Genomic DNA, 10,769 nt, shown 5'->3' on the forward strand with positions numbered 1-10,769 from the left:
ATAAGCGATTGCGCCGAGTGGTGTCCCGAGTGTATATTGATCAAGCTAGATGAAGTGTTTGAGTCAATCTTGTTGTTTTCATTTCTAGATTAATGTTTAGGAAGTTGAGTCATTTACTTTCCTAGTTTGTTTGTTTAGGACATTTTAAGCTTCTATTTCATTAATGAAGTGCTTGAACCAATCTTGCTCCTATTTTGTTAGGATTGTCAAAAACTCCATTAATGAATAAAAGTTTTAGACCATTGCCATGGACCGGTGTATTTCATATGAGATACTTATTTCTGTCCGTTTCTTCAAATTAGGTGATAACGGATCCCTCACGTTCGCCCATCATTACACGATCAAGAGCAAAAATGGCCGACCAAATCGAAATGCGTGATCGTATGACCGCTATGGAAAATCAACTCCAGCAGTTGCTCACCTCTATGCAACTTATGACAGATCAAATGCAATCCCTCCAAATGAATCAGACTCTTGCATCCGCTCTCCCCGAGATAGTAGTCCCAAAGCAGACGAACAAGGCCCAAATAGGTGATGATGACATGCCGGAACTGGAGGATGACCCACTGTTCGTCACAGCTGAAAAGGCTAAGCCCGACAATGTCCCTAAGGCGGAGCAAGATGAACGCTTCGCCAAACTTGAAGAGAAGCTGAAACAATTGCAAGAATCGCGGAATTCACTCCCGTTCGACTTGTCGGTTTATGAGAAAGTCAAAGTGCCGAAAAAGTTTAAGATGCCGGAGTTCGAGAAATACGATGGTACTTCCTGTCCAAAGGCTCATTTGCAGATGTACCACGTACGCATGGCCCAATACGTCAAGAACGAGCCTCTCATGATCCAATCGTTTCATGCAAGTTTGACTGGGCCCGCACTCAACTGGTACATAATGAAGAATGTAAACCTTCTCGACACCTGGAATGAAGTGGCTGACGCTTTCCTAAAGCAGTATAAGTTCAACATGGACATTGCGCCTTCCCGAGATGATCTTGAGTGGATGGAGAAGAAGAAAAATGAGTCATTTAAGGAGTATGCTGTAAGGTGGCGAAACTTGGCAGCTCAAGTCACTCATGAGCCTACAAACAAGGAGTTGATGAAGTTGTTCGTCAAAACTCTCCCGTATGAGTTCCGTAACCGGATGGCTAGCACATACGTTGAGAACTTCAACCAACTTATCCCAGTGGGTGAACAGATCGAAATGGGGCTAAGGGATGGATGGTTCAATGAACCGACTCATCAAGGCAAAAGGTTCACCATGAAAAAAGATAAAGAACCGATCACTGAAGTCAATGTTGCATATGCCCAACCAGCCCCTAGTAAGCCTCCGATGGTTCGTATCCTCGGGAATCGCAAGATGGAGGCCGAGTGCCCGCACCGGCAATTCACCAAAAGGCAGTTCTCTCCTCTTCCCGGCCCTCTATCTCGGTCTTGCCGATACTCCGAAACAAGGGATTGATCTCCCACGAACCAAAGCGGCCCAATGCTGAAAAGTTCTCCAACTATGACCCCTCCAAAAAATGTGAGTATCATATGGGAGAGGTCGGCCATTCAACTGATGAATGTTTGACTTTGAAGCACAAAATCCAAAATTTATTGGATACTAAGGCATTCTCTTTCCGTACCACCCAACCGAATGTCAAGAAGAATCCGTTGCCGGAACATCAGGGAAACATGAATGCAATCTTTGAGTTCAATGCTGGCAAAAAGATGAACTTGAAGGTGTCTGTCAAAGATATCTATAGCGGATTAGTTAGAGTTGGTTACTATCCGACAGATGAGAATCCTCCCTTGCCTACCATGAAGAAAAGGGTTCAAGAAATGGTTAAGGCTGGTGTGATCGTGTATGCTGACCAAGCTAGAACAGTGTCAACTATCTCCGAAGTCATCATTGATTGGGAGAAGGAATTTGCTAAGCTAAGTGCTGAAAAGAGTGAACCAGATCCATTGGTCGAGGACATGCCCCCACTTGAGGACGCCTCCGACCATGAAGAATTGATAGTGGAAGTGCCTTCAACTAATGAAGAAATAATTATTGAGATGCCCCAGCTGTATGAGTACAAGGATAACAAAGTAGTCCCATGGTCATACGAGCTAGATGTTGACCTGATTACCAGGTCTGGTCGGACCTATGCTCAAGCTAATGCCCAACCTGCAAAGCCAGTTACTGACGAAGAGGCCAAAGAATTTCTGGCTATAATCAAAGCAAGTGAGTATAACGTGGTCGACCGCCATGCGGAAATTGCCCGCTCAAATCTCTTTACTCGAACTCTTGCAAACATCTCCTACACATCAAAGTCTCTAATGAAGGTTCTAAGCGAAGTTCATGTACCGGAGACGATCGAGGTAAACAAGTTGGAGGAATTTGTAGGATCAATTCTTCTTAAGGATTTAATAGCCTTTTCTGATGAAGAATTCCCTCTTGAGGGGAGGGGACATACTAAGGCATTATATATATCCGTCAAGTGTAAGGCTTCCCATGTGGCTCGAGTACTCATTGATAATGGGTCTGCCTTGAATATCTGTCCATTGGCGACTCTTCACCGCCTGAAAATAGATCCTTCAAAAATAAGTGCTGCAAAGACCTCCGTCCGAGCTTTTGATGGTACAAGAAAGGAGGTGATAGGGGAGACCCACCTTGAACTGCAAATAGGACCGGTGATGTTCAACGTCCTTTTCCAGGTGATGGACATTCCTACAGCATTCAATTTCCTATTGGGTCGTCCCTGGATTCATACTGCTGGAGCTGTGCCATCAAGTCTCCACCAAAGCGTGAAATTTGTTGTCGAAGGAAAGCTAGTCATTGTTCATGGCGAGGAGGATCATCAGATCTATCATGAGACGGCTATCCCCTATATCGAGCCGGAACGTAGGGAGGAGTCGAGCTACCAATCGTTTGAGCTCGTATCCACTATCCATGCATCTCGAGGATCGACAGCACCCATCCCTGATGTGTCAAATGCAGCAGTTATGGTAGCAAGAGTGATGGTTGGAAATGGCTTTATTCCTGGCCGTGGACTTGGTAAAAAAGAGCAAGGTATTCGGAATCCTATTGAAGCCCCTCGAAGGTCTCGTTCCGCCGGATTAGGGTACCATGGAAGAGGTGGAGGACGTGAGCAAGAGAAGAAAGACTCATTACTCCTTGATATCCTCGAGACATTCCCCGGCCCTGCTAGAATGATGCATGAAGAAGGAGGAGTGATCGCCACCCGAGGTACCGTGCCCGATGGATGGAGCCGCATGGATGACCCGACAACTTCAAAGACAGAGAGGATCCAGATAATGAGATGGAAGGGATCACGACCCTATTCGATGATCTTCTTATAGGTGCCATTGACGAAGAACCATCGGAGGAAATGGGTGCTGGCCCACAAGAGAGCAGCCTTATGGCAAGTAAGGAGGAGAAAATGGTCCAATCCAATGCCATGTGTGATGACGATGATGACCCGGATGATCCAAATGGTGACTCCATTGAAGTACAACAAAGTTGGGAGCAGCATGAAAAACCCAAAGTTCTCACCTCCGAGCAAACCGTCACCATCAATTTGAGTGATGACGAGGATCCTAAAGAAATAAGAATCGGGGCAAATCTTCCCAAAGATGAGGCCAAGCACCTGACTCAGTTGCTAAAAGAATATCTGGATATCTTTGCTTGGACATACGCTGATATGCCAGGTTTAGATCCATCAATTGTGGAACATTGTTTACCCACTAATCCAAACATGCACCCTAAGAAGCGAAGCTTCGGAAGGACTAAACCGAGCTCTCGAAGAAGATAGAAGAGGAGGTAATGAAACTCCTCAAAGTGGGATTCATCGAAGTCTCGCAATACCCTGAATGGGTGGCCAACATAGTACCGGTCATGAAGAAGGATGGTCGAGTCCGAGTGTGTGTTGATTATCGGGATCTGAATAAGGCCAGCCCAAAGGATGACTTCCCATTGCCACATATCGATGTTCTCGTGGATAGTACTGCCGGATTTGAATTATTCTCTTTCATGGATGGCTTTTTCGGCTACAACCAAATAAGAATGAAGGATGAAGACAAAGAGAAGACAGCATTTATCACCCCGTGGGGAACCTTTCATTATAAGGTCATGCCCTTCGGACTCAAAAATGCAGGGGCAACTTACCAAATGAGCCATGGTTACTTTGTTCCATGACATGATGCATGAAGAAATTGAGGTATATGTTGACGATATGATTGCAAAAACCCGGCCTGGGAAAAGTCATGTTGGAACCCTCAAGAAGTTATTTGATCGGCTTCGTGAATTCAAACTCCGTTTAAACCCTGCCAAGTGCGTGTTCGGGGCAACATCAGGAAAATTACTTGGGTTCATTGTGAGTAGCAAAGGGATCGAGATTGACCCATCTAAAGCCAAGGCAATATGTGAATTGCAACCTCCGTCGACAGTGAAGGAGGTTCGGAGTCTCCTAGGGAGACTGAATTACATTGCACGATTCATTTCCCAACTCTCTGAGACCGCTAAGCCATTCTTCAAACTCTTGAGGAAAAACGTACGAGTTGAGTGGAATGATGAATGTCGAGAAGCATTCGATAAACTGAAGCAATATTTGATGAATCCACCAGTTCTTGTCCCACCAATATCGGGGCATCCTTTGATTTTGTACCTCACAATCCATAGTGAGTCACTTGGCACGATGTTAGCTCAGAAGAGTCCTGTGGATCAGAAGGAACGGGCCATTTATTACCTCAGTAAAAAGTTCACTGTCTCGGAGCTAAAGTATTCTGATGCTGAAAAAACTTGTGCTGCGTTAGTATGGGTATTGCATAGACTGCGACAGTACACCTTGCATTACCAGACGTTTCTCGTGACCGAGAACGATCCCATCAAGTATTTATTTAATCAACCAGCTTTGGTGGGTAAGCTAGCCAAATGGCAAGTCTTGATTTCGAATTCGACGTGCGTTCATACCACAAAAATCAGTTAAAGGCCGAGTAATTGCTGATTTATTGGCTGAGAATCCTAGAAACTTGAATGATGATGATTGTCCTTTGGATGATCGTATTTTCGCCATAAATGAAGATGCATGGTCTATGTTCTTTGATGGAGCCGTGAACTTGTCCGGTTCTGGTGCACCGGGCGTCGATATCCCTGACGGACAACACTTCCCAGTAGCCGCGAAGTTAATATTCCCATGCACCAACAATATTGCTGAATACGAAGCTTGTATTCTCGGACTTCAGGCCGCAATTGAAATGGGAGTGGCCAAATTGAAAGTATATGGAGACTCTGCTCTGATCATACTCCAGACTGTAGGTGAATGGAAGACCAGGGATGCCAAATTACTGCCGTATCATAAGTACCTCGAAGAGTTGGTGAAGGAGTTCGATGAAATCTCGTTTGACTACTTGGCTAGATCTCATAATCGGTTCGTCGATGCCTTGGCAACGTTGTCATCTATGTTGCAAGGTTACGATGGTTTAGAAGTTGAACCTTTGAAAATCGAGGTTCTAGCCAAACCTTCTTATTGCATGGCCGTGAATGAAGAGCTTGATGAGAAGCCATGGTATTATGACATCATGAACTATATTCAAAAGCAGGAATTTCCAGAATGGAGCACTCCAGCCGATAGAAAATACATAATGAAGATGGCCTCAAAGTTCTTCGTCAGTGGTAAGAATTTATACAAGAGATCTTATGATTCGGTTTTATTGAGATGCGTAGATGAAGCAGAAGCTACCCAAATCATGCATGAAGTGCATGAAGGAGTTTGTGGCCCACACATGAATGGGCACATGTTGGCCAAAAAGATTATGAGACTAGGTTACTATTGGCTTGCTTGCTGAAAGTGACTGCATACAGCATGTTAGAAGTTGCCATCGTTGCCAAATTCATGGAGATAAAATAAATGTTCCTCCAACGGAGTTGCACCAGCTATCTGAGCCATGGCCTTTCTCAATGTGGGGGATCGATGTGATTGGCCCAATAAATCCCAAAGCTTCAAATGGGCACCGATTCATATTAGTGGCAATAGATTATTTTTCAAAGTAGATTGAAGCCACATCATATGCTAATGTCACGGCCCGAAATGTTGTGAAGTTTATCAGGCGTGACATAATCGCCCGTTATGGTGTCCCCGAAGCAATTGTCACTGACAATGGGACAAATCTGAATAACAAGTTCGTTGATGAGTTGTTCAATGAGTTCAAAATCAGGCATTTGAATTCATCACCATACCGCCCACAAATGAATGGAGCTGTTGAGGCAGCTAATAAGAACATTAAGAAGATCCTGGCTAAGACAGCCGAGAATTATCGAGATTGGCATGACAGGTTACCCTTTGCTCTAATGGCGTATCGGACATCGATCCGAACATCTACCGGGGCAACCCCTTTCTCCTTGGTTTATGGCATGGAGGTGGTCTTGCCTGTGGAAGTAGAAATCCCCTCTTTGAGAGTCTTATCCCAAGTGGAATTGTCCGAGGCAGAATGGACACAACAAAGGTTCGAGCAGTTGAACCTAATTGATGAAAAAGGTTAAAAGCTCTTTGCCATGGTCGACGTATCAACAAAGAGTAGCCAAGTCTTTCAATCGGAAGGTACGGCCGAGACACTTCGAAGTGAATGATCTAGTTCTAAGAAAGGTGTTGCCGATTTTTCCTGATCCTGGAGGCAAATTTGCTCCAAATTATAGCGGCCCGTATATGGTGAAGAGGGTACTCCCTGGAGGTGCTTTAATCCTTACAGAAATGGATGGTCGTGAGTTTTCTAATCCTGTTAACTCTGATGCTGTGAAGAAGTATTACCCTTGAAAGAATTTGTTGTGAATTCAAGGTACTCATTTCTTCGTTGAAATTGGGCAGGAATGGATTGAATGAGATAAGAAGTAGGCCACGTTCCATACACATATCGAATTCATTTGATTCGGTATATCAGACGTGCTGGACCAGTGTCAGTTCAATTAAATAAAAAAGGAAATGCCCTGAGGACACCACCAGCGCCTCGGCCTGGTGGCATGGGGAATGAAAGGGTCCGAGAATGACCAGGGTTCGATCCCTAGAAATGGCAACAAGTTTGCCACACAAAAAAAAAAAAAAAAAAAAACCAAAAACAAAACAAATTTTTTTTTTTTGGTCAAACTTTTTTGTTTTTTTTGTTACCAACTGAGTTTGTGCTTGTGACCTTTCAAAGGAAAATTTTGCGTGATAGTTTTACCTGTTTAATTACCAATTCCACTGAGGATTGTCACCATCGATCAAGTTAATGAATGATGTGGAATGAATTGAACATGCTAAATGAGACATGTCAGGATGATGAAAGGCAAGCCTTATCCCATACACAGTCCCTTGCTCATATACTAGTGAGATGAGTGTAGGAAATTCCATGTTTCTAAGGTAAAGAGTTTTCTCGCGAAAGGTACGATGATCGAAATGATGAGAGGCGGTTCATTCTCTATCCCAAACACTACGTGATCATCCATTGTTTAAACCCTTTTGAGCCCACACACGTGAATAATTTTTAAATTACCCATGTCAAGAACCACCCCACATTGGGGCAAGCTAGAGGTAAGACGAGATCATGAGGTGAGGAATTTGATAGGAATATTCTTGCTCTCACTTGCATCAATCTTCAGGTATTGTTATTACATTGAATTCATACGGTAATTTAGGTGCCTTAGGATGATGAAGAGCAGTTCTTTCTCTATCCTACACACTTTATCCATTGCATAGCCCCTTGAGCCTGTAAATTCGTTTCATTTAAACCCAATTGGTGATCATCCCCCACACTGGGGCAAGGCAAAAGGCAAATGTTCAAGTAGCGGAATCCCGAGTGCTGACAAAAAAATGAAAACTCCTCAAGAACCCAAATGTTAAAGCATTACGTGGTTATTCAAAAAAAAAAAAACAAAAAGGGCATGAAAAAGCAGTGTGCCTAGTAAAAGCAAGGTCAATGCCCATAGAAAATGAAAGAAAGAGTCAAGATAAATGATTATCAATTGTAAAAGGGTGTATTCCCAATGGAGTGGTACTCAAAGAACTCAAATGCCAAGTTTTTATAGTACCTATCCCAATGGTGAAGAAGAAGACCGGTGACAATGCCAAGATGATCACCAATTCTCATCCCCCTATACACATGTTGAGTCTAATGATTCATTCACTTCTCAACCCATGAACTCAACCTACGTTACGTCCCTTACAAAGTCTCTTCAAATTAGGGCACCGAAATTAACGTAGGAATTCACATGCTTAAAAGCATCGCTCGAAGAAGTGTGAGCAAAGCTTCTCTATCTCATTCCGCAGGTTCCTTGACTTGTAAACCCGAAGGTGATTGCGAAGTATTGTTCTTTCATTAGCCTTGACTCGAAGAGTCCCACTTTGTTGAGCCATTGACCAAGCCTACGTTACGTTCCCGATAAAGACCTCTCAGATTGATAAAGTCGTACCGCTTGCGAGAATACTCGAACCCTTATTGACATGATGAAAGTAGGATGGAGTGATTCCTGTGATCCCACATTAATGGTCGGGACAAAATAGCCTTCTTAATGAGAGTGAGTGAAAGTCCTTTCTAACTGAAAGTCTCTCATTTGGTATTCTTGAAAATCCATGTCATGAGTGAAAATTGTCTTAAATGATGATTATCCCAGTGGAAATTTGGTGGTGCAAATATGGTAAAACCATCATGCATAAATCTTGATTGAATGATAAAAGCTTCAGTGGACTTTGGAGTGTGCTGAATTGCTTACTTCTTTGGCAAATGCATGTATTTTTGCTCTAATCATGTCTGACAGGTAATGTTTCCTTGAAGACCCAAGAGCTCCTGACATTTATGTTGCCTTTCAGAAGCCTCGAGGTGAGAAACCTCCATGAATATTTGAAGTACATCCTCGATGTTCCAAAATTTCTGTCTACCAAGAGGTAAGTGACCTCACGAATATCCCGTTTTGTCCTAGGTATTCCCAAATTCTTGATATATGTCTCAAAACTCGTTGTTAATCATTTCACTCTGGATGTGAGTGCTTTATGATCTTTTTCGTTATACCTTAGTTTGGATCTAGGTATTTCGAATCTTCTTAATCCAATATTCATCTCACCTAACATTGAGTGTCTATTGGTTAAGCCCCAAAATTCTTGACATCTCGGTCTGATCTGGATGTCTCAAAACTCTTCGTTAAACATTTCACTGGATGTGAATGTTTTTCGATCTTTTTCGTTATACCTTAGTCTGGATCTAGGTATTTCGAATCTTCTTAATCCAATATTCATCTCACCTAACATTGAGTGTCTATTGGTTAAGCCCCAAAACTCTTAACATCTCGATCGATCTGGATGTCTCAAAACTCTTCGTTAAACATTTCACTGATGTGAATGTTTTTCAATCTTTTCGTTATACCTTAGTCCTGGATCTAGGTATTTCGAATCTTCTTAATCCAATATTCATCTCACCTAACATTGAGTGTCTATTGGTTAAGCCCCAAAACTCTTGACATCTCGGTCTGATCTGGATATCTCAAAACTCTTCGTTAAACATTTCACTGATGTGAATGTTTTTCGATCTTTTCGTTATACCTTAGTCTGGATCTAGGTATTTCGAATCTTCTTAATCCAACATTCATCTCACCTAACATTGAGTGTTTATTGGTTAAGTTCACCAATTTTTGACATCTCAGTCTGGATCTGGATGTCTCAAAACTGTTCATTAAGCATTTCATTCTGGATATGAGTGCTTTATGATCTTTCTCGTTATACCTTAGTCTGGATCTAAGTATTTCGAACCCTCTTAATCCAATATTCATCTCACCTAACATTGAGTGTTTATTGGTTAAGTTCACAAATTCTTGACATCTCGGTGGATCTCGGATGTCTCAAAACTCTTCGTCAAGCATTTCACTGGATGTGAATGTTTTTCGATCTTTTCGTTATACCTTAGTCTCGGATCTAGGTATTTCGAATCTTCTTAATCCAATATTCATCTCACCTAACATTGAGTGTTTATTGGTTAAGTTCACCAATTTTTGACATCTCGCTGGATCTCGGATGTCTCAAAACTGTTCATTAAGCATTTCATTCTGGATATGAGTGCTTTATGATCTTTCTCGTTATACCTTAGTCTAGATCTAAGTATTTCGAACCCTCTTAATCCAATATTCATCTCACCTAACATTGAGTGTTTATTGGTTAAGTTCACAAATTCTTGACATCTCGATCTCGGATGTCTCAAAACTCTTCGTCAAGCATTTCACTGGATGTGAATGTTTTTCGATCTTTTCGTTATACCTTAGTCCGGATCTAGGTATTTCGAATCTTCTTAATTCAATATTCATCTCACCTAACATTGAGTGTCTATTGGTTAAGTTTCAATATTCTTGACATCCCAGTCTGGATTTGGGTGTCTCAAAACTTTTCCCCGTTTAGGCGACCGTAGAATGGTACGGGTCCTAGACAACATGAATCTCCGTTCAGGCGACCGTAGAATGGTACGGGTCCTGGAAGGTAAATCCCCGTTTAGGCTACCGTAGAATGGTACGGGTCCAAGACAACATCTATTTCCTCATTCAGGCGATCGTAGAATGGTACGGGTCCTGAAAAATGAATCCCCGTTTAGGCGACCGTAGAATGGTACGGGTCCTAGACACAACCAAGCAATGCCATACTGGGCGACCGTAGAATGGTACGGCTCCTGGGAAAGCAGTCATTTGCAAAGCCATGTTACTATTCTGGGCGACCGTAAAATGGTACCGGTGCTGGACATGTAACACCAATCTATCTTGAGTTACTTGAAGGTAAGTAATTCCAGGTAAGTTCCTTTATTA

The 10,769-nt window shown here is 42.6% G+C and overlaps 1 protein-coding gene and 1 pseudogene across 1 annotated transcript; both read left to right on the plus strand.

Annotated features, from left to right (window-relative positions):
* Positions 1 to 353: 353 nt before the first annotated feature.
* On the plus strand, positions 354 to 1,454 carry LOC104456744. Its single transcript, XM_039307238.1, has one exon. It carries the CDS (start codon positions 354 to 356, stop codon positions 1,452 to 1,454), a length of 1,101 nt encoding a protein of 366 aa, XP_039163172.1.
* A 215-nt stretch (positions 1,455 to 1,669) lies between these two features.
* On the plus strand, positions 1,670 to 6,771 carry LOC120290808 (annotated as a pseudogene).
* The last annotated feature ends 3,998 nt before the right edge of the window (positions 6,772 to 10,769 follow it).

This window comes from Eucalyptus grandis, chromosome 2, assembly GCF_016545825.1.
Source record: "Eucalyptus grandis isolate ANBG69807.140 chromosome 2, ASM1654582v1, whole genome shotgun sequence".
In the NCBI taxonomy this organism is placed as follows: Eukaryota; Viridiplantae; Streptophyta; class Magnoliopsida; order Myrtales; family Myrtaceae; genus Eucalyptus; species Eucalyptus grandis.

Bases quoted from the DNA above. Each gene is read 5' to 3' on its own strand.
- LOC104456744 (XM_039307238.1), top strand. From the start codon at position 354: ATGGCCGACCAAATCGAAATGCGTGATCGTATGACCGCTATGGAAAAT.